The 25,142-nt window shown below is 34.5% G+C and overlaps 1 protein-coding gene across 1 annotated transcript in view; it reads left to right on the top strand.

The window, feature by feature from the left end:
* Positions 1–25,142, top strand: part of LOC145259187 (transcription initiation factor TFIID subunit 2-like) — a 108,296-nt gene that overhangs the window by 11,586 nt on the left and 71,568 nt on the right. The window contains exons 2-6 of the mRNA XM_080116963.1: positions 8,811–8,863; positions 14,185–14,258; positions 19,381–19,470; positions 21,618–21,736; positions 24,358–24,499. Coding sequence (XP_079973089.1) covers positions 8,811–8,863; positions 14,185–14,258; positions 19,381–19,470; positions 21,618–21,736; positions 24,358–24,499 — 478 coding nt within the window. The remainder of the gene's footprint in view (positions 1–8,810; positions 8,864–14,184; positions 14,259–19,380; positions 19,471–21,617; positions 21,737–24,357; positions 24,500–25,142) is intronic.

The raw sequence follows: 25,142 nt of genomic DNA, 5'->3' as shown, positions 1-25,142 counted from the left end.
TCTGTGCGTGATGTTGCCAAGCTAATCAAAAACCTTGATTCCAGTAAAGCAACTGGTCTTGATGGCGTTCCAATTATAGTGCTGAAAAAGCTTTAACCAGGACAAGTTTCCCTACTTACAAGGTTGTTTAAGCATTGTCTTCCAAATCACATCCTAAGATCATTCGTAGACATTTATGCTGAGTACACTAACATGTATGGCAGAACATCAAAGGCCGTAAATGACCAAGTTCTCTCTGATTCTCTCTCCTCTGATCTTGAACAGTAGGTGCAATGGGGAAAATAGTGGCTGGTTAATTTTAATGCATCTAAAACCAAGCTTCTATCTTTACATCAACGCTCTGAACCCCTATTTGGCATCAATTGAAATGAACGGTTCTTGTTTTGACAAGCGTCTGGGGTTGACTTTTACTTCTGATCTGAGATGGAACACGTACATCAAATCCGTTGCCAAGGTTGCTAGGAAAATGGTAGATATCTCACTGCTGATGCAATTCTCTACCTATATAAGAGCCAGGTACATCCAAAGATGGAGTACTGTTGCCACATCTGGGCAAGAGCTGCTAGAATTCAAAATAGACTTTGTAGTCTAGTGGGTAATGCCTTTTTCTCTTCACTGCAACCTCTTTCCCACAGAAGAGACACTGCAAGCCTGTCTCTGCTTTATCACTATTTTCATGGCAGATGCTCGTCTGGGCTCTAATCTATGGTCCCCTCTCGTCAAACTTTCACGAAAAACACTCATCTAGCTGAAAACACTATCAATAATTTCCCCCACACTTTATCTGTGCTTAAACCTAAATGTAGATTCCATGAACAAAGCTTCTTTCTTAGAATTGCACGCCTGTGGAACTCTCTTCCATTTGCCTGTTTTCCAGCTGACTACAATTTGGTCATATTCAAGTCCAACATAAACAAATTCTTGATGAGCCATTCCCCTTAAGTAATCCAATTTACCAAATTTCCACTACTAATGATTACTACAATATTGTCCCTTGACTTCTGTACACTCATTACGCCTTATCTTCTAGTGGCCTCCGGGCCTTGATAAGTGGTGACTCCTATGTAAAAAAAAAGGAAGGAAAAGCTATAAAGGGCTATAGTTCCATGGTTTACTTCTTATTGATTTATGTCCGTTTTTTGGGAGATGGGTAAGATTGTAATTCCGGATCGATTCCGGATTAATCCAATTGTCAAATTCTAGTAGATTCAGGAACTGGATAACTATCAGATTACAATCCGATTGTTATCCAATGTAATCCACAGTGATCTTATTCAAAGACAGGATTTTCATTGATCCTGTATGACGTTACAACCAAAACAAAAATAGCTGTCCAGACAGGATTTGCAGTGATCCGATCGACCAAAATATTTTGATGAAGTAGAAACATTACAGTACAAAATATATTTCCAAAAATAAAAGCAAAACCATACAAAAACTGCTAAATTGTGCAAACCACTGCTTATGAAACAATTAAATTATTGCTTATTCACCAAACCTGTTTTCCTGCTCTTATTTACTTATACTGCTTTCCTCTTTTTGGAAATCATAATTTATCATTCTATGACTAAGTGTAATGTTTAAATATAAGGCCTATACTGGCCACATGTATATTGTTACTGGTGTATGTTACTAAAATAACTGGCACAAATGTTATTTCTAAATGTTTGCTTTAAATGGATAATACTTTGCCTCCAAGACGCCTGCCTGCCTGTCTGTTTTGCATGATAAATCCTTATACTCCTAAATCCTCCCCAAATTCCTGTATATCTATATTGTATATTAATGCTGTATTCTTGTAAGTATATCGTCTCTCCTGTTCCAACTGGACAAAAAACCAATTGCTCTTCTCCTCAATCTGATATAAAATCACATACTTTGCACGTACCTTGGGAGGAGGGTTTAGCTTCCAGTCCTAAACTTTAGTAGGTTGACCCTTTTAAAAATCAATAAATACTAAACATCTATAGACTTTTATTGCTAAGGCATGCATTAGCTTAACCTATATTTATACTCTATAGAATATCTATAAAATAGATACCTATTATCCACAGTTTGTGCCCAGCTTATCAGTGATCTATATTAACTAGCAACTCTATCTTTATTTAACTTAGATGGGATAAAGTACTGGTGATTATCTTTACATAAAAACTAACACTTAAAGCACATTTCGAAACATGCCCTAACCCTATTACTATAATTTCCAATTAGTCACTTATCCATAAACCATATTTGATATTTTCTTAATCCTAATAGATATTAACCTTAAATCTACACCCCATACTCATAGATACCTCTCAAAACATAACCACATGTTCCAATTTTAATCCTATTCTGAGAAGTGTAACTTCAAAGCAGATACTAATTCTTTGGTACTAACTCTACTAATCCAAACTATCACTTCGGGGGCATAGAAATACCTCGATTTGAAACCAGGCGCTGGGGAAACCCTTTTGGTGCTGATGGACCCATAGATTTTGTCAGATCATCTATCTAGAAGGAAAACTCTGATTTGTAAACCTGTGCCACTGACTTCATACATCTTGGTACCAAACAGAGGAGAGAGGCCTCCTCAGTCCTTGATGACAATCTCCCTAGAGCTGATGACTTGATCAAATCACTAGTTTGCAAACCTAAACTGCTTAAGGAGTAGATAGCCTCCCCCTATCGCCCGGTTTCCATACTCCTTCTTTGTTATTAGCCAGGAGCAGAGGTGCAGCTGCAGGGACTTATTAGAGGTATCCAGTGCTTTGCTTTGTTTCCTGACTAGGACAATGAATGCTGTCCTCCACATTTGCATCATTCTATTCCACTATAGCTGGGCATCTTGCGGGTGCTTGTTTACCATATATGCTAACATGATTAGACTGCTGTCAGACAGTTGCTGGTTGTTGTTTCCGACTGACAGTATGGGAGCCCTAACTCTTTGGTAGTGCTAAGAGCGGCTCCTCTATCATCAGTTGTATAATATTGGGATGTTTGTAGTGCAATGTCACGCATGGAAAGGGGCCCTGCACTCATCTTTGGTGGGCATTCTCGAGGCCACATTCCTATAGATGAAGCTAAATTTAATGTAACTGTTTAAACAATGTATACCTCATTCGATTGGCCTTTTATTCCTCTATAATTTTACATCACGAACACTGCTGGTGGTTGGATGCTTTTGCACAGTCTTTCGTACCGTTTTCTCATCACATTTCAATCTGTGGCCGATTTCTCGATGGATAAACCAGAAAGGTGGAGATTAATAAGCTCCTGACGATCACTAAGAGAAAATCGTTGCATATGAACTAAATGTTACGTTGTATAACTTGGAACAACAACAATTATGATTAGAGATGCTTTGTTGCCTGTTGGTGGATATTTTAAACTGATTTAGGGGCGATAATTTAAGCTGGTTTTAAGCGAATTTGTTGCTGCGGACTTTCTTTTTGCCTCCTCAATTTGAAGTTATTTTTTAAAATTGACATGAACATTAGAATATTTCAATTAAAAGTAAAATATGAACAGGTAAAATTATAGAAGAATAAAAGGCCAATCAAATGAGGTATAATTTGTTTAAACAGTTACATTAAATTTAGCTTAAATTTGCAGGTTTTGAAAAAATTGCAAGTGTGGACTTTCTTTTTGCCGCCTGTGTATATATCTATAAAAGTGAAAATGTCTGAGTGTCTGTGTGTGTGTGTGTACATTTCCCTACCAAATAACTCTGTTAATTTTCGGTCTACAGACTCTGGATTTGACATAAGGGGTATTGAGACTTGGGAAAATCTTTTAATCTGTTTTTGGCCAGAAATTTGGCTGTTAAGGGGTCAAAGTTCAACAATCTGACCTTTAAGAACTCTACCAAACTCCTCTGCCAATTTTGGGTTTAAACACTTGAAATTTTAGATATAGGTTACTTGGACACGGATCTAACTTTATAATTCGATTTGAGCCCAAAACAATAAATGTTAAAGGGTCGTAATTGGGGTCAAATTTTTTTTTAAATTGACCTCTGCGGTAGTAGTGTCAGATGTCATCATTAAAAATGAATTATAAAAATTTGAATAATTAAACTCACTATCTTTCAGAGCTTATAACTACTTGAAAAATGTAATTTAAACCCTAATTTGTTTTCCAATAAAAGAGGCGAATACCAAATTTTAAAATAATAAATAGTTTAATAGAAAAATATGCAATATTTTTTTAAAAATCGGTTTTCTTTAAAAAAGATTTCAAGAAATTCAACAAATTTTGACTTACTCCAAATATAAAAATGTATATAAATTCCAAAAAATCACTTACCTATAAATAGAGGGCGGCAGTACTAGGGGTCTATCTTCAAAAATCATTTGCACCTAGCTTAATCTCTTCATTAGGATGATAATAGATAGAGAAAAAAAGAATTTTTGAAAAAAGTCATTTTTGGCATGTGGGGGGCTTTTTTTACGATATTGCCCCCCCCCCCCCGGGGCCCAAAATCACCATTTGCAGCAAAAAATTTACATTATGCAAAATTGCATGCACCTAAACGTCCTAAATGGATACAAATTGGTATAGATAGTATAGATAGTTGAGACTGATGATTTCTAGCCATTTTTGAGGCATTTTTGGGTTTATAGGATGAAAAGAAGGGCCAAAATGAGCCGAAATTTGCTCAAAATTACCCGTTGTAATACCGTTCATCAATTTCACTAGAGATGACACCAATTCGATTTGACTTCTGGTTCTGGTAGAAGATTCGCTCGTCTTCATCGAAGTCCTCAGGGTTTACGCTGGTTTTAAGGAGGTTTACGCTGGTTTTAAGGAGGTCAAACAGAACCATATGATTTTCAGCCCATGCTGTGAACAGTTGTCACTTACTTTTCTTGCCTCCGGTAGACAGCACGTAGTAATCGTTGTAGTGATTGTTCAACAACTTTCTGATCTTCTGCTGTACAACTTTACGAGACTGAACGAACTCAGCTCCAAACGCCTTGCTCCATAAGTGGATGATGGAACTTGAGAAATCATTAATGACCTTTGTGCGGAGTTTCGTTTCTCTACCCGGGTGGCTGGCTGGCGCATCACGGGTTATCATCATAACTACGTCCACCTCGAGTGGAAGTTTGGCGCCAAATGCATACTTCACCATTTTGGATGATAGCTGTAAAAGAAAAGAAAAACGAACATGATATCTGAAGGACCCAGTTGGTAGAAATATCCATTACAACAATGAAGGACCAAAGAGAAATGAAGGATTACAGTATACTGAAATGAAGAACCTGACAGATATAAAGGACCCAGTATAAAAAAGGACCCAGCATAAATGAAGACCCCAGTAGAAACACAGTGTCCTAGGGGGTTAGGTCCCCCACAGGTTTTTCCCAATTTTTCAGATCCTGCCCAAAAAGTCTCCCACCCAGCCTTCCAAAAATTTCATCCCCCCACCTGGGACATAAATTCTATCAACAGGCTTAAAAACCATTCACAGAAACTGACTAAGCAATGTAGGTATATGTGACATAACAACATACAATCCCCTGCCTTTAATAAGCCACTTATTCGAAACAAATTTTTCACCTCAATGTTTTTGTGTGCATAATTATTATTTGTCTCTCTGGGAATTTCCCTTAGGGGATTAAGTGAACATTGCATTGCATGGTTTATTAACTGTTCTTTGGGGGATTTCCCTTTTATGTGAAATGGAACTAATTCCTTTCACAGTTTTGGGGTGGGGGAGGACACTAAGAGAAATGAAGGACCCAGCAGAAATGAATTTCTGTTGAATAGAATAAGAATCTATTACAGTGTTATTATGAAGCCATTGCAGTGTTGTTATCAAGAAGCCATTGCCATTGCAGTGTGTTCTAGCCAACTAAGTCCACTCATAATCATTTGGAATGTTTTAGGAGTAACATAGTAGCCAAATAGCCGATTTTTTAAGTTTCGGGTAATTTTGGGCAAATTTCGGCTCATTTTGGCCCTTCTTTTTATCCTAGGAACCCAAAAATGCCTCAAAAATGGCTAGAAATTATGGGGTAATGTAAGTTTTAGCCAACTAAGTCCATTCATAGTCATTTCGGACGTTTTAGGAGTAACATAGTAGCCAAATAGCTGATTTTTTAAGATTTCGGGTAATTTTGAGCAAATTTCGGCTCATTTTGGCCCTTCTTTTCATCCTATAAACCCAAAAATGCCTAAAAAATGGCTAGAAATCATCAGTCTCAACTATCTATACCAATTTGTATCCATTTAGGACGTTTAGGTGCATGCAATTTTGCATAATGTAAATTTTTTGCTGCAAATGTTGATTTTGGGCCCCGGGGGGGGGGGGAATATCGTAAAAAAAGCCCCCCACATGCCAAAAATGACTTTTTTTCAAAAATTCTTTTTTTCTCTATCTATTATCATCCTAATGAAGAGATTAAGCTAGGTGCAAATGGTTTTTGAAGATAGACCCCTAGTACTGCTGCCCTCTACTATAAAAAATAATAATCAATGGGTGCTTCCATTCTTCATCTTTAAGAATTTGTCCATATTTATATTTCATATTCCATGTACTTTTTAAATAAAAGAATTTTTTTAAGTGAGGATTCAAAATGACCGCAATTTTAAATTGTAATATCAGATGTTCACACGGAGTTGTCTCTCTTTCTTTCAGTTGAAAAATACGATAGCCTAAAGGTGCAATGGCGCATGAAAAAAGTTAATTTATTTTTAGTTGTCTTATCTCCCCTTTGAATTTCTGACATGTGTTTGCTGTCAACAACCAAGTTAAGTTAGTCAGTTATGGGTCACCGTACCTGAAAAATGATCACATTTCACTCGTCAGATCTAAAAAAAAAAACAAAAAAAACATTGAATGAAATAGAAAAAATTGATGTATGTGTCCAATTTTTACTGGACAATATTTTCAAACTATGAGGTTTCATTTAAAAAAAAAGGTTTTAAAGTTTTGACTTTACATGTAAATTTGCACATAACTATTCTTTTGTTTTTGTTTTAAATTAGATTATTTTATTTATTGATCTTTTACCTTCAATTTGTGATATATAAACCTTAGGTGAGAAAATTAATTATTTTCATTTTAAGAGACATTTCAAAATGGAGGGGTGAATTAAAAAAAAAACGTTTGTCTAGAATATTATATTCATTTATTGGAAAGAGCATAAAATTTCACATTAAACTGAAAATATCTTAAAAATTGAACCAATAGAAAAATTTTGATAGATTTTTAAATTGAAAAAATTTGACTCATAAAATTTAATTCATTTTATTACGTAAAAATAATGGCTGCATGAGCACACTCATGCACTTTGTAAACACTTTTTTAAAAAATGAAAAATATTTCTATTATTTTAAAAAAAAACTTTAATAGTTTATTTTGGAAGTATATTCCATAAAGAAATTAAACAACCCATTTTAAAAAAAGAAATTACGAGTTTTGTAAATTTTATTCGCAGTTTTGTGTTAAGGGTGTCAAAAATTCCCCAAAAATTCTGACACACCTACCTCTGTGGTCTCTACCAAATTACCCAGCCAATTTTTGGTCTAAACATTTGAAATTTTACATAAAGTGTATTCAGACATAGGACAAGCTTTTTAATTGTTTTTTTGTTGAAAACTAGGCTTCCAAGGGGGTCAAAGTTCAAAAGATTTTATCTTTGCGGTCTCTAGATAACTAAGCCAATTTTGGTTCTAAACATTTGAAATTTTACATAAAGGATATTCAGACATGCAGCAAGCTTTTTAATCAGTTGTTGAGCGAAAAGTTGGCTGCCAAGAGGTCAAAGTTCACAGAGTTGACTTTTGTAGACTCTACCAAACTCCTCTGCCAATTTTGGGTCTAAGCACTTGAAATCTTAGATGTAGGTTACTTGGACATGGGTCAAATATTTTAATTTAATTTGAGCCCAAAACAATGAATGTTAAGGGGTCAAAATTGGTGTCTAAGTTTTAAAAAATTCGACCTTAGCGGTTTCTACCATATTTTCCCTATGGAAGTTAAGGAAGCCTATTATATAGAAAGGCATTACCGTACATATTCACACTTTTTAATATATACATATGCACATAAATTTATAAAAAGTACATAGGGCCCGAACAAAGCTGGGCTGAACTGCTAGTATATATGTATATATATACTTGTGTAACTATTTACAATAGGATCTCATTCTTTTTGGTTAGGAAAGTAACTGTAAATTTTCAAATTTATGTCTTTATCCACAAGCAATATAAATTGTTCTTGAGGTTTTGGTTAAGAGCAAAATGTAGTGTCTGTTCTGATACTGCAATTCTGTAAAGTAGAAAAGAGACCTGTTTCGTCTTTTCTTATAAATTCTTCTCAACTGAGGCAATTTTTAGTTTTATCCCAATCAGAGATGGGGAGTCACCCAGACTTAGAGTTAAGGGAGATTGCTTCATCAAAAACTTGGTATTGGTGTGATTATGGATATCTTAAGTGCTCAATGTTTCAGATACTGTGGTCATTTATAATGTCGGAGGCCAAGAAAGACCTGTTGCGAGTGTGTTAGATTTGATATAACTGTATGCAAATTGACTGATGCTTGTCCTTTGGACTGAACTGCATATAGAGCAGGTATGAAATGTGTTTGGTGTTTTGTACTTTGAAGCCCAGGAGATTCGTGGTACTCTAAGTACCAAAATCAGAGCAAACAAAAAATGGAAAATAAATTTAATTTGTGAAATGAATGAATACCAATAGCAAAAAAAAGTATACAATTCGATGTCAATAATAAATTTAGTTGACGATTCGAATAAAGATTTTAAATATAATTTCTATACATTTTAACTTGTTTCAAATTTATACTTTTTTTTTTTTTCAGCGCATCAGACATTATGTATTACTGCAATAAACTTTGAAAATCGATCTCTAATTGTAAGTAAAAATATGGATTTTTTTTAATCTTGAAGACTTTATTTTTTCTTTCATTGTTTGTTGATTTTTTTATTATTTTATAAATGTTTAGCAGAGGTTCTGTCATCTTACTGTCCCTATATTAGGTTGCGTTATCATTCTCTTGCATCTGCAGGTCAAGGTTTCTCACCTCTACATGACTTACATCTTATATCGTTTCAATTATCCTCCAATGTTTTCAAGCTCAAAGAGACATTTGAACCCGACCAATTCAACTTCCAACAAGGTTGCACTAATCAGATCTTTTCACCTAGGCAGATTTTAGAACAATGCTGATCCTATCAGCAGACTATGATCGCAGGATTTGACTGTTAGTTGCAAGAGATGTTTTGGAGGTAATGAGCCATGATGGATTTCCACCCAAGTTCTTTAATCTGCCGAACAGAAATTTGTTGTTGTGGCGAGAAATCAGAATTCTTCAATGTGGATACTAGTGTCCACTAAAGTTGTTCTTTCCATGATCTTGTTCAACTACATTATTGACAAGATTCTTGATCAGGATATGATTGACTTTGTTGGCATGAAAATTGGACTTGATTATTCCATCACTGACCTGGACTATGCAGACGATGTTGATATCTTTAACAAAACACATGCAGGCATTGAATAATATTAATACCATTACCAAATGGATAGGTATGATGATCAGTGAATCCAAAACAAATTCTGTCAGCCAACTATCCTATCTCCAGCATAGCCCCTATCACGCAATAGCACCATTATTGAAGAATTGAACAGTTCAAGTATCTTAGCTCAACTCTTAGGGCTACTGGACAGGGTAAGGATGAGATTGCAATCCGTATCGATCGTACTCACACATCTTTCTGCAATCTGCATAGCAGATTGTGGTCTCAAAAAGAGATAAATTTCTAAACAAAATTGAAGATAAACCAAGCACTGAGGTACACAATACTGCTCTACAGCTACACAAAGATCTTCATGTACTTGATGTCTTCGACATGTACTGTTTTATATGCATCCGTCTCTCTGATCAAATCCAAAATCGTATCATCTATGCAAGATGCAACACCACTAGCATCACGGAGATTCTTAAAAGTAGAATTTACTGGTTTTGTCATGTTCTTTGACATTCTGAGAAATTATTCATCTCAAATTCGTAATCCCAATGGCACCTGCTGACTGGAAGAAATGCAGAGGTGGCCAGTGAAGATAGATATGGAGCTGATGACTTGTCCCCTCATGTTTGGTGTTCAATGCTGGTGTGACGATGTCCCCGTCAGGATCGTGTCATGATAAACAACACAAAACGAGTATTAAATATAGATTAGTTAGGTTTTGGGTGGGTGTGTGATACTGTCGTCTAGTGTGGAAATAGAAACCCCGTCGTTGTCGACCCAGTTTGACAGACCTCTTCCAAGGTGAAATCTCAGACTGACTCTGATTGTCCTAAAGACTGTCTCCTCATTAATAACAGTGACATTTATATAAAGAATTCTGCCGAATTATCTAGACTCAAGTATCAAAGTATTGTTTATGTGATATGGCTGTGATCTTTGAATTGCATAAACAATGTTGACATACAACTCGCATAAATTGACTTTTGATTATCTCTGTGTAAACATTTCCACTGTGTGAAAGGAATCTGTTTTTAGAACTGATGGTAAATTTTAAACTTCAAACTTTCTGTATTTTGTCGTTTGATAAACATTTGCCCCTCACTTCCTCTCCTCTTTCTGAATTTATTACAAGTGGTGAAGGAAGTCTGAGCTGGTTGTCTGACTTGCTATTTGCTTTCTCACTTTCTCCTCAACACTTGAAATATTTTCAGCTGAATGATAGAAAAGGATGTGTTTTAATCACTATCTTTTTGTATGATGGGATGAAAGTATATATGTATGTGTGTATATATAGACTTATATGTAATATACTGAGTTCGTGTAATTCAGTAAATTTTCATATACCAATAGGTTTTAAGCCAAAAAATGTTGACTTAAGGATTAAGCTACAAAATTATCGCATTTCATAATTGAGCATTAATATACTGCGTGTGCAAAATCAAGACTTCAAGACAAGGTGTTGATGGCAATGAAAAGTGTATTTCATTTTATGTTACAATTGTTTCAAAGTCCAGTTCGACAATTTCAAGCATTATATCGTTTGAAAATTTAAAAAAAACAGCATTTCTTCAAACTTTATGAATGAACACACTTTTGGCAATGTAGCATTTTTTGAATAGAAAGAAAAAAGAGGGGCTTTTCCGTAACTACAACCAAGATAAATGTTTCTCGCATGTTTTTCCCCGTTAGGGACCCCCCCCCCCCTCTTTTTTCTTTCTATTCAAAAAATGCTACATTGCCAAAAGTGTGTTTATTCATAAAGTCTGAAGAAATGCTGGTTTTTGAAAATTTTCAAACGATATAATGCTTGAAATTGTCGAACTGGACTTTGAAACAATTGTAATATAAAATGAAATACACTTTTCGTTGCCATCAATACCTTGTCTTGAAGTCTTGATTTTGCACACGAAGTATATATATATATATATATATATATATATATATATATATATATATATATATATATAATTAAATGATAATCATTCTTTATACCTACAGACACTAGTGTTTCATGCTTAAGCAATCATTAGTGTAGGCATTACAATTCTTGCCAGTCATGAGATTCAAACCCATCCATGAAGCCAGCTTTTGCTCCATTTGATAAGCCTTTACCTCAAAGCCACCAAACAATTGCCACAGGAATGAAGGGAATTAAGAATTATTGAATCCGAATTCAGGCAAATACATTAGACAATCTAGAGTGTTCACACACGCAGAAGTTCGTGAACATTGCATAAACACTAGTTGACTGCCATAGTTATAATTCTGCAGTCAGTGCCCATCCTTCAGTATTGTTAAAGGGGCTTGATAATTAAATAATAATTATTCTTTATACCTACAGACACTAGTGTTTCATGCTTATACAATCATCAGTGTAGGGATGACAATTCCTTCCTGTCATGAGATTCAAATTTATATATTTATGTATATGCAAATAAATAAACAATTTTTATTATAAAGAATTTAAATAACACTGTGCAACAAATTTGAATTGAAAAAAAAGTACAAGACATATAAGACCTGTTTCGGTGTAAGAAAAGTATGCTGATTCCAAATCTGACATTTATTTCTCTGGATTAGGTACCATTTTCATGTACTTTATTATTAATTATTTTGAAAAAAAACCCACCGAATTCACCAGTTTAAACAACATTTGTCCTCTTAACTCTCTTGTGTAGAGTGTCATCATCCTTTTTTAAATTCCAGCAGTAGTCTGCCAACATACCAGTGTTCCATTTTCCTTTAAAACGTTTTTCTATTAATGAAATATCTTGATGGAACCTTTCGCCATGTTCATCACTCACATGGCCAAGATTCTCAGCAAAAAAATCCAAATGAGAGTGGAGCACATGAACTTTTAGAGACATGTTACATCCCATATCATGAAAATGATGCAATAGATCATTCACAACTTGCACATAGTCTTCTGAACGATGTTTTCCCAGGAAGTTATCACAAACTTTCTTGAATGACTCAAAGGCACATTTATCTTTTCTCGTTAGATGTGTGTTAAAGTTAAAAGAAAATAGTATTGGTTTATTATTGCTTTCTGAATTAGAAAATTCTACTGTTTCATCACTGTAATGTTCATCCCCACTGCTTGAACTCCACATTTCCTGATCAGGGGGTTTTGGTACAGGTAATTCTTTTGAGTGCTCAACTGGGCGCATTGCTGATTGCAAATTTGGGTAAACAATGTGTTTCTTTTTTTTTGGCTATTGTACAGCCCGTATAGTCTTGCTGACAAAAATAGCAATCATTAGAATGATCTTTCTGCTCTCGCCAAATCATTGGCACATCAAACTTCATGTGAACATTCTTTTTTGCATACCATGCGCTCAATGTTTTCACACATGTAAGGCAACAGGCATGAGGAGCCCATGACTTGTCTTGGTCTCCTATATCAAAATGAAAGTACGCCTTAATTTCTTGATATGGCTGGTAATGCTGCGCCTTTCTTTAGCAAATGTTAATTCGCCACATATGTAGCAGAATTTGCTTGGATCATTTTTGCACTGTCTTGAAGTCATCGTCAAAGCCTATACTGCATCTAAAGAATAAAGACAAGAAAAAAAGTAAATTGTTTTATAAAGAAAAATAAGGATTCCATAATGTTAACATGTTAAGTCATTATAAACGCCCACTAGCAAGTTATTAGATTCTTTCGTACATAAAGTAAGGGGTTGATAAAATTTCATTTCTATTTTTTGCATTTAATTTAGTAATTTTCAGAAAAGAATGTATAAAATGCCTCTTTATCTTTAAAACATTAAAATACACAATAATCCGGTCTTTATTGTAGTTTTTAGTTAAAAAATACTTTATTAAATGGATATCTATTTTTAACCCTCAGATTTTTTCCCGTGCCCTACAAATAAGGTTCTGAGGCAGGTTTTAGCTTCTTTTCCTTGATTTTTTTTAGCCTACATTAAAAATGCCTTTCTTGACGAATACCATCGCTTTTCGGAAGGTGGTGAACACCAAACCATGTGCTACAGCATTATGTTTTTACTTTTGAAAAAATTAGCCCTTGGTCTAGAAAATATTATGCTAACCAAGCTAGCTCTGTCATCTAGCTCTCTTAAATCTGGAAAAATAGCTCATTTCGGCTGACTTTAGCAAATAAATGATTCAAATAAATGATTTAACAAATAATGTACATAATATGTGTATATTAAACTGTGTTTTTCTCTTAAGATTTATAATTTAATACACATAATATGTGACTGCAAAGTCGTCAGTAACCCATTTTTGACGTTTTTACTGAAATTTACGACTGTGGCAATTTTGCACAAATTATACCTAATTCAACAAAAAGAAAGCCAGAAATAAAATTTCCACGTTACTAGGTATACAAAAATTGCTGCAGATATCCTGTACTTTTTTTAGTGTTGCACAGTGTAATTTATATTCTAAAGAATTTCACAAATTTGGTTTCGTTGGAGCATTCTTTAGCAAAACCAAATTTTCCTCATATTAAAAAAAAAAAAATGTAAATAAGTAAAAATCCAAATATTATTCTTCGAAAAATTGTATCACTTTTTAAAATTATTTATTTTTATGGTAGAAGATTATTCTTTATTTAATTATTAAACATTTTTGAAAATTATCTACAAGAATGAACAACATTAATGATCTTCTGCAAGATTTACTTTCAACAATATTTTCTTCAATTTGTAATGTTTTTATTTCTTCTCTTTCCAGGGATATGTGGAACTTATTCTTCATCCATTGAAGGCTGATGCATATTGTGTCAAGTTAAATAGCAAACAGTGCAATATCCTTTCACAATGAAATAGTCTTATTGATATCATGTTTTGTATTGCTTCATTGATGGAAACTTTCTGTCTAATGAGGCAATGCCATTCTGTATCTCGTCTGGTACACTGTAGCGTTTGCTGTGACTATAAAGTCAAGCTGGAGTTGCCTCTCTGGATGCAGGCCTGGGTGGGTGATAAGGAGACCTAGGTTTACCTAGTTACCAGAGTCCCCCTGTTGGTGTTGCAAACAAAGTTTGATGGAAACGCACGCCAATAGGCAGCTGCAGGAGTTTCCATAAAGGTGTTGCGGTGTTTTACTATCAGCCTATCCAAACTCCAAACTGGATTTTTTTTTTGTAAGGGTTTACTTCCTTTGCCTTTCTCAAGGCATCCACATGGCAGTGGAGTTATTTGCCTGTAGCTGGTGAAAATTTGAAAATATTTCTAATTTTGATAAAAAATAATGGAGATCCTCATTGTACTCATGGTTTTGCATCAAAATGAAAGCAAAATCCTTAAGTGATTCTTCTTAAAAAGATTCTGGTGAAAGAAACGCAAATTCTGTAATGGTGAAAATTTGTATTATTGTGATTATTTGGGCTACTATTTTCATCTCAGTTTGTATATTCATAACACTTTGGTTGATGTAACCTCTGACCTTCTTACATCAAGCAAAACATGAATATAACAACCAAGATCTGAATAATATAAATTAGCAACTTCCTCATCTCAAAATCTCTGAAAACATGTTTTTAGAATGTGTATGTGAAGTCAATTAGAAGAACCAGCAAGATAAATTGTATTACATTAAATCTTTTAAAATGTTGTTATGTTTCATGCATAAAAAAATAGACTGAATAATATAACGTATGAAAACAGTAACAACATTTTAATGCAATTCATCGTGTGACGCTAATTTTGGTTCTGGTATCCTGGAATTTAAACTGTTAATGTTTCTCGTGGAACTGCACTATTTTTTTTTTTTTTTTTTTTGTCATCTGACATCACTTGCATATTTTTGACTGCGTTTTGAAATTCTCTCCTTTTCTCCAGCTCTTCTGTTCATTAGTTTTCGTAGATTTCATGACAAATCAAAATCATTAGTGATGAAGATACAATATAGATTTTTTTTTTTTGATTTTGGCATAAAAAAAGATCATTACAAAAAATTTTTTAAAAGTATAATCAAGCATAAAAATTCTATTATATTTAATAAAATTGGAACTTTTTGGGGTATTGGAATCAAAAAAACTTTTGCATATTTTCCAATGCCAAAACGATTCCTTTAATTTTCTTTTTTTTTTATTTGATTTTTTTTTTTTTTAAACAAAATTTTCCGTTGCTGGTAGTAATAATAAAATAAGTATTTATTGATTTTCAATTACCAGTAGTGTTAAAGTCTGTAAATCACCCCCACAAATGTGTTTTTGTGTTTGAAAAAAACATATGAATATTTATCATGTGTTTTTACGGTAATCGGGGGGGGAAAATAACAACTTTATGGTTAAATATTTAGAGATTTATAAAGAATCGGAATCGGGAGTTTTTTTTTTTTTTATATATATAGGAATAACCACTTATCAAGGCCAGAGACCACTCGAGGATAAGGGTTAAGAGTGTACAGTAGTCAATTGGAAAATATAGTAATCGTTAGTAATGGAAATTCAGTAAATTTGTTAACTTAAGTGGAACGGCTCATCAAGAACTTGTTTATGTTGGACTTGAAGACAACCATATTGTAGTCAGCTGGAAAGCAGGAAAACGGAAGACAATTCCACAGGCGTGCAGTTCTAAGAAAGAAGCTTTGTTTATGGAATCTACGTTTAGGTTTAGGCACAGAAAAAGAGTGAGGGAAATTATTGATAGTATTTTCAGCTAGATGAGTGTTTCTTGTGAAAGTTTGGCGAGGGGGGACCATAGATTGAAGCTCAGTCGATCACTTGCCATGAAAATAACGATAAAGCAGAGACAAACTCGCAACATCTCTTCTGTGAGATAGAGGTTGCAGTGAAGAGAAAAGGACATCTCCTATGAGGCTATGAAGTCTATTTTGAACTCTATCAAGGCAGGACAGGTCCTTTTTAGCAGCTCCTGCCCAGATGTGGCAACAGTACTCCATCCTTGGACATACCTGGCTCTTATATAGATAGAGAATTGCATCAGCAGTGAGATATCTACTGGATCAATAGAAGGATCCCACCATTTTGCCAGCGGCCTTTGCAACAGATTTGATGTACGTGTTCCATTTAAGATCAGGAGTAAAGGTCAAGCCCAGAAGCTTGTCAAAACATGAAGCCTCCCCAAGACGAGAGCCATTCATTTCAATTGATGCCAGATGGGGATCAGAACATTGATGATGTAAAGATAGAAGCTTGGTTTTAGATGCATTAAAAGTAACCACTCACTCCTTTCCCCAGTGTACCACATGTTCAAGATCAGAGGAGAGAGAATCGAAGAGAACTTGGTCATTTACGGTCTTAAATTTGCTACCATAGATGGTAGTGTTATCAGCATAAATGTCTACGAATGATGTAAGGATGTGATTTGAAAGATCATTAATGTAAATTAGGAAGAGAATTTGGCCCAGGATGGACACCTGAGAGACTCCAGCATTAATACTGTAAGCTTCTGAATTTTTGCCCATCAACTACTACTCTTATGAACCTATCTGAGAGAAATGATTTAATAATTGAGAAGACATTTCCAGCTATACCATAGCTGGAGATCTTGTGTAGTAAACCTTTATGCCATACGCTATCAAAGGCCTTTGATATGTCAAGAGCAATTGCCTAAGAAAAGTTGCCTCCGTCGAGAAGTTCGCTAATCCTATGAGATATAACTGTAAGCACATCTGCTGTAGATCTAGCAGAACGGAAACCATATTGTGTATCACTAAGAAGGTTATTTTTGCTGAGATGGTTGATTACTTCTCTATTTAACACAGATTCCAGCAACTTACTCGTGACACACAGGAGACTTATTGGCCTGTACTGAGAGGGGGATGATCGATCACCTGAATTCTTAAATACAGGGCATACTGATGAGATTTTCCAGGGTGATGGGAAGCAATTTGCCTTAAGACAACGTTTAAACTGTTTTGTAAGTATGGGCGCTAGTTCTGGTTGAAGTTTTTTGAGTACTATAATTGGAATAACATCAGGGCCGGTTGCTTTACTGGAATCAAGGTTTTTGATTAGCTTGGCAACATCATGTACAGATATATGTATATCACATAGTGTGTTTTCTGATACAGGAGGAAATATTGGAGGTTGGAAGCCTTGGTCGCAAAGGGTAGAATTAGCTGCAAAGTTCTTGGCAAAGAGTTTGGCTTTGTCTGATGTTGACGAGATGACCTCAGGTCCATTGATGATAGTTGGGATAGAGCACACGCTTCTGTTTAGGATTCTGTTTGCTATTTGCCAAAACTGGTGAGAACCAAGCTGCTGCTCAGCTACTTTGGACTTGACGGACTGAGCATACAACTCTCTAGCGTTCTTTATTACTTTCTTACAATGGTTGCTGGCAGTCCTGAAAGCGGTTTTAGTCTCCATACATCTATTTAGTACAGAATCGATAATTGTATTGGAATCTTCTCATCCCTAATGTTTAACAATGTTTGCTTAAATTTAAACATACTGCCTAAATACGCATACATATATTTTCATGCTCCACCTTTGTTGGGGACTATGGTAGCATGCATATGACAGTTATAATAAAAAGATTTGGAGTTGGCTCATAGATTCCTAGTTAATAACAGAATATGATATAAGGGGATTCTCCAGTTTAGGACATTAGTCTATAGAAAGAGAAAACAGAATGAGCATGGGAAAGAAACATGACAACACAAAGCCAACAAAGTATAATTAGAGGAGGAATAATATACAAGACAACAAAAAGAAAAAAAAACATAGAGCGAGATACAAATAGGGAGGGGATCTAACCTATTATGTTTAAACGAACAGAAGAAAAAGTTACATTCAATCTCAGAAAACAATGTACCAAAGAAAGGTTTTGACTTATTTGGTCAAACAAGGAGTAAATCCGGAATTCCAAGAGGAGGTATATGAGTTCTAATGAAAAGGTCAGCACCATAAAATCTTTAGCTAGTTTTGGTCATGACAGAAATATATTCAGGATCCAAATTTGTGGCGGGCAGTATTTATACGTTGTGTTGTTTTCAGCAGAAAAGGATATTCTCTTTCTTATTTTTGTATTTATTGACGTTTCTTCTTTTTCTTTTGCATAAGTCCAACCGACCATTCATCATAGTAACCTTCAGCTAACTGACTTTGCTAGGTCAAAAAAATGGTCACAAAAGGAGACCCTTGCAAGCAGCTATGTGTCTCTCCCCCCCCACACACACACAAAGCTCCTTATACACTATCCAACAAAAATAGACCTGACGAAATATCTCTCTCGCACACTGTTATCTAAAAATATGATTGATGAAATGGTTTTTCCTCATCTCATACTCGTTGAGGGGGGGGGTTAAAATGGCCTTTAGTATTCTAAATAGCTATTCGTATGTGACAATATAGATGCAACTGTCTCTTTATTATTATTAGGGTTTTTTTTTTTCTCCTTTTTTTTTTTTCATTTTCTTTTTTTAAAGATTGTAATACTGGGTATGGAGCAGCCAAAGCAGCTGCCAACATTGCCCTGCTTTTTATTGAAACCAGCCGAGAGCTCTTTTTAGTATCCATGGTGTTCCCTTAAGTGCAATTGTCTGGATCTCTTTTGCACTTGGTTCACCAGGAATGTTAGTTAGGTAGGACTTCAGGTTCTTCTTCATAAGCCCTGTGGCACCTGTAATAACTGGTATGATTGATATCTCCCTAAGATTCCAGTTTCTTTTCATATCATACATGAGACCTTGATATTTGATCTGTTTCTCTCTTTCAGCTCTGTTCAGACTTCCATCATTAGGGACACTCGCTTCAACCAAGGTTGCCACTCTCTCTGACTTCTGACCTCATGTGATCCATAAAAATCAACATATTAAACATGGCAACACTCGTGTTGGAAAAGGAACTCCAACCTGTGTCATTATAAAAACAAGATAAAATACACATATACTTCATTAAGAGACGTTTATTTTTCTAATAAGCGTCATCAATTATTTTCCTTAATTATTTTTACAGATTTATCGTGTGTGCATTAATGATCAGTGGGATGCGATTTTCACCTATAATGATCCCACTTTAGAGATCTGTCAAGGCGATAACAAACAGTGAGTATATTCTCAAACGTATTGTGTTTATGACAAGGTTTTAAATTGCTAGAACAGTTCACCTTTTCCTTTTCTATTTTTTTTTTTAGTTTATGTTTAAAGTAGGATCATCATCATCATCATCATCATCATCATATTCAGTTGGCATCTGTTGGAAGTCATTTTCTTAATTGAGGCAAAAATTTTCTAGACCGAATTCCCTTCTTGATGCCAATCTAGTAGGGTGATAGTGACCAGTTTTTTTATCGAGACACTATCTCTGGGTAATTTCCCACCAAGGTTAAAGAGCACTTCACCTTATAATGTGTTGAATTGATTGCTACATTAATCAAAAGTGATCATTATCAGGTAGGGTCTAACATCCATTTTACATGTTGAGATATGCTGATCAGATTTTAGAAATTGACTTCCAAACAAACCTTCTCTGATCAGGTCTCAGTTTATCTTGTTTTCTTTCAAATTCATGCTTATCACTTCCTCCCACATTTCACTTCAGTTCTTCCTGCTAACCGACTCTGCTATCTCAACTGGTCTACATTTACTAACCCAAGAACTCATCCATTCTTACAGTGTGACCAAACTAACAAATTCTCTTGTTTTACTCACATCTCCCTATACTCTCCAGATTTACTCTTCCTCTGAAGTCACCAGATCTAAATCTACTTTGAAGATTCGCATCACACATTGATTATTCTCATATCATTTCTCTTCATGCAATTCATATCCTCAACCCTCACTGGTCAGGGCACACTTCCGAACACATACTTTATAGACTCTTCCTTTGGCCGACAATGGTAATGCTCTGCTGATTAGTAATGGCAGAATTTCTCTGAACTTACATCAACTCCCAACTCCTACAATCACTCTAGCACCTGCTCCACCTTGTGCCTTAATGATATCATCAAGATAACAAAACTTCTGGACAACCTCAAGAGACTTGCCATCCAAGATTTAATCCGTTTCCATTGTCTTACACGTTTTGCTCACAAACTGGTTTTCATCTCTCCATACTTGTAATTTTACTGCACTTTTTTTTGTATTCAATAGTTATCAAGGCAAAAAGCCACCAGAGAATAAAGGTTAATAAAATGTCAATGTAATTTTATGAAAACTATTCTGAGAGGATTGAAAATAATAAATGAAATGAACAAAATTTGATTACCTATGTGGACAGTTTATGTGACAAATATTTGTTGATATTAGATTTGAAGATTACCATATTGTAGCCTGCAGGGAAGCAATCCAATGGTAGTACTTTAAAATTCTATATAAATGATGTTTATGTATGTATGTATAAACAACTGATACATGTAATAATCTTCAATTGGAATTTTTATGCAGATGAGAGAACTGTATCTGGAATATTTTGAGTATGAGATATCATTCAGTTTGCTTTTTAACAATTCATAGATATTCAGTTTTTGAACAAAAGTCCTTATTTACCTGCCCCCCCCCCATAAGGCCAGAATTAGACAAAAGGTTTTTTTTTAAAAGCCAACTCCCTAAAAGGGAGCACACTAAAAATCCTTCAGTCTAGAAAGATCTTTCATTCACTGACCAGACAGAAGTCTAAAGTGTAGTATCAGAACAGATACTACAAAATTTTCGCTTATTTATTTTATTTTTTTAATTTTGCACAAAATATAAAAATTTACATTTCAAACAAATTTAGCATAAGGCCATCAAATATATAAGAAAAAATTTAGTATAAGGCCATCAAATATATAATATGAGTTGTTAATCATCCCTGGGCAAAAATGGTTATGCTACTTTTAGCTAGATGCCTCTCAGTCACCACAATACCACATTTCCTTTAGGGGCCATCTGACTTAAGATATCACCAAATCTGTTTGAAATTTTATTATTTTCATTGGAATAAAATAGTGGGAGAAAGAGAAACAAAAGATGGTGATGAGTAAAGCACTCCCAACCTTTTCTAAGTAATAAACTGTTTTCCAGTTTGTTAAGAACCAAAACAAGCAGATCAATCTCTAAATGGCAGTGGGATCTAAGTAGTATAAAAGAAGAAGGTTGATTTAAGGCAAAATCAGTATCAGTTATGTTTTTGAGCTTTTATTCATTTTATAATAAAAAACATGATTGTAAATAACTACCCCTCTCCCCGATCTTTTTCTTTTCTTTTCCAGACGTAATCTCGATTATTTTCAACGGTGTCATATGGCAGCAGTTCACTCAACAGATCCTGATCATGGTTGCGGAGAAGTTCTGATTAAATTACCACCTGAGGTTCTTGCTCTGGTACAAGGTTAGAAACATAACAATCATGTTATACTATTATTATGCTAAAGCTGATCAAATCAATGTTTATTTCTGAAAGGCTTTTTTCTTATATATTTTGATAACGCAAAATACATACTCATATATTCTTTAGTCTTGGGATTGAGTTATGTTTGAAAAGATTTCATTTTAATTCTAATGAATCATCTGAACAAGTCAATCACCTGTCACTTATCTATGTATTCCAGAAAACGTAAATACATAAATACTAGCTGGAAGACCTGACTATATAAATACTAGAAGGAAGACGCAACTTTGCTTGGGATTGAATGAGGATTAATGTAAATTCTCTAACTTTTTTTCTATAGGAAATATATAAACACACTTAGACATGGAGATTAACGATATCCTTAGTTTAATGTTGGGACTTGAAAATTTGATTAAACATATTTTCCTGGGCAATGTAATAATATAAATTTATTATAATTTTAAAAACTAAGTTTTCATTTAAAATACTTCCTTTGAAAATTAATCAACTTGGTATTTTAAGAAAAGTTTTGGTAATTTATCCTTTTTATCAAATCACTGTTAATATCAACAAAACTATTGCATATATATATATATATATATATATATATATATACTAGCAGGGAGACCCAATGTTGCCCAGGATTGAATGATAATCAATGAATATTTCATGCTCCTATACTTTTATTGTCATCGAAATCTGTGAAATCACCCAGGAGGAAGCTTCATATGCCTCCATGCAGTAACTTAGTTCAAAATATGTTATTCTACATTGCAGTCTAGAGAACCTACTGTTTTTTTCATAAATTTTTTTATATAAACTTCTTTCCAGTTAACGAGAAAAAAAATATTAAGAAATTTAAGTGCGGGGTTTGAATCTACAGATCACGTCATGCAAAAAAAAAAAAAAAAAAAAAAAAAACGTAAATTTTTCAAGTCTTATAAAATTCTTTGTAGTTAATGAAAAACAAATTTTAAAATTTATGTGCGGAATTTGAACCTACAGACAATGTCATGCAAAAAAAAAACATGCTATCAACTTATCCACTATAGAATTTTCACGGCCCGTTGTTCTATCATTGTTGCTAAGCGACAACATGGAAAATATGGATTTATCGATGATAGATAAATTAAAATAACGGTTTCGAGTATCGATTAGCGGTAATTATCAGAGGTATTCTGAAACAAAACTGAACTAAGATTACTCCCAGACTTATACACTTAAGTTCTGTAAATTTTAAAGAAAATCTGTTCAGACGTTTTGGAGTCTATAAGGAACGAACTCACACACACAGACAACGTTGCATTTATATAATTGTAGAGATATAGGACAATGAATAATCTCAAACATTAATTTATTATATACTGTTTAAAAATACTTATGCAAATTAGGCATACGAATAGAGATGTGTTTGGGTCTTTGCTCTACTATATATACATTATTTCAAAAGACTGCGATGTAGATTTAAATAGAAGTGACCTGTTTTGATGATAATATAAGTTTAATAAATGAAGTAATAACTTCAACATTTATTAATCTAGATTACAAATGTGGTGTGACCACCTCTGGGAGCGGTAAAGCTCCCCATTGGGGGGAGATTAAGACCCCCGAAACACTGTGTAAGGCCAGGCAACTATGCTGATATTAACTGTTAAGCATTATTGGGTGCTCGGGCAGTGGCGGGTAACCTGGCTGAAAGGAAGAGTTATGAATTTATTGTGTATTGTAAAACAGACATATACTTTTTATCGTTTGGAAAAAATGACAAGTGATGTCATTTTGAAAGCTAGAACGAAATATAATTTTGTTCTTGGCAAAACCCAACTCAAAAACGTCTGGCTTCTGAGTATAAGGCCAGACTGGGGTTATGGTGTTAATCTCTCTAATTGTGTGAATGGAGTTGAGCTGTGATCACAGATTCTCGGGCCATGTAAGGAATCGAGACAGCCCCTGAAATTACGTGCTTGCCAGTGATTGGCTCGGTGGCTTACGTCGATCCAACCCTTCCGTCGAAATATAAGCAAATGCTTGTGCCAAAAATCTTGGAGTAGAGTTGGAGCCAAATTTGAGCGAGTCGAAATCAGACCGAGAGATCGTCACCTATCTCGCTACCGTCCGTCACTACAGAGAGACTAAATCTAATTGGGACTTATAAGTGTTTTGTATGAAATCAATCTGAACAATTGTATATATGTGAACACACTTTGTAAATTTTGTTTGAATTAATTGAGTAGAATAGAAATATCTGAGTTTGTCTTCTTTTACCTGCATGAGAAGTTAATTATTTTCAGCAGAAACCAGCATATCAACCCAATAGACGAGGCCTGCAGTGCAGAATAATCCAATAGAGAACTCTCGGAGAGAAGACGATCACGACCATTGTGACTTGGACGGGGTCAGAGGTCACACAAATATAATTTTTAAAAATGTCCTAGGTCTTATTTTAAATTACAATTTTGTTTTATATTATGCAATATATAAAAGATGAAGTTTAGACTAATTGTATGTTTGTATGTGTAACAATAGATTATTTTATCCGTGGTCCATTTGGTTTAAACTTATCATGAAAGTAATTTCTTTTACTTGATGTTTATAAAATGGTTCAAACTTTTTTTCTACAGAAATGAAATCGATTCGTGTTTGTGTCGAATTTTCCTTGGAAAAGCCGGAAGCTGGAATTCATTTTGTGGTTCCTGATATGGAGGGCAACTTGGCTGAGAAAGCGGCACATATGTTCACTTATGGTGCAGAAAATTCTTCCAGGTGAATTGCATTTTGCCTTCATCTTTCGGCAAAAGAGCTTTTTATTATAATCGTTTTTATTATTCTTTTACCATTTAATCATTTGCGCATTGAGAATCCATGTCATTGTAGGAACTTGTCATATAATTAAGTAATAAGGATTACCAATCCAGTCCATTCTACTTGGACTGTAACTCTTCCCATAATCCTCTTGTCCTGAGCGGGTTGAGACAGCTTCCTCTGAGGGAGGAAATTTCTAAAGAATATTAAATTCAGAAGCAGTCAGCAGTCCCAAGTCGCATGTAATCCCACTGAACTTGAATGCCTACTGGAGAGAACTTGAATGCCTACTAGACACTATTCTCAAGTGTCTAACAGCGGTTTGTCAGAACAACCTGGCATGAAGATACTTTTCCCTACAAATAAACTCTGACTAACTATTCACAATTCACGGCCCAAATAAGATCTTGTTATAGATACGAGGCATGGTGCACCTTCTCCAAGTGATATTGCCGCAAGTAATAGCACAAGACTAGATAAATGTTCATCCTGAAATCCAGTAAGACCAAGAGACTATAAGAAAGGTATACTATAACATATTTAAATGGTCAATTGGAGAGAGGAAAATTACTAACTCAGTGTTTGAGAGGTAAAAAAAAAAAAA

Source organism: Euprymna scolopes, chromosome 3 (genome assembly GCF_053919585.1).
Source record: "Euprymna scolopes isolate OS-2025 chromosome 3, ASM5391958v1, whole genome shotgun sequence".
NCBI lineage: Eukaryota > Metazoa > Mollusca > Cephalopoda > Sepiida > Sepiolidae > Euprymna > Euprymna scolopes.
The sequence above is the reverse complement of the archived record's forward strand: the minus strand, read 5'-3'. Positions and strand labels throughout refer to the sequence as shown.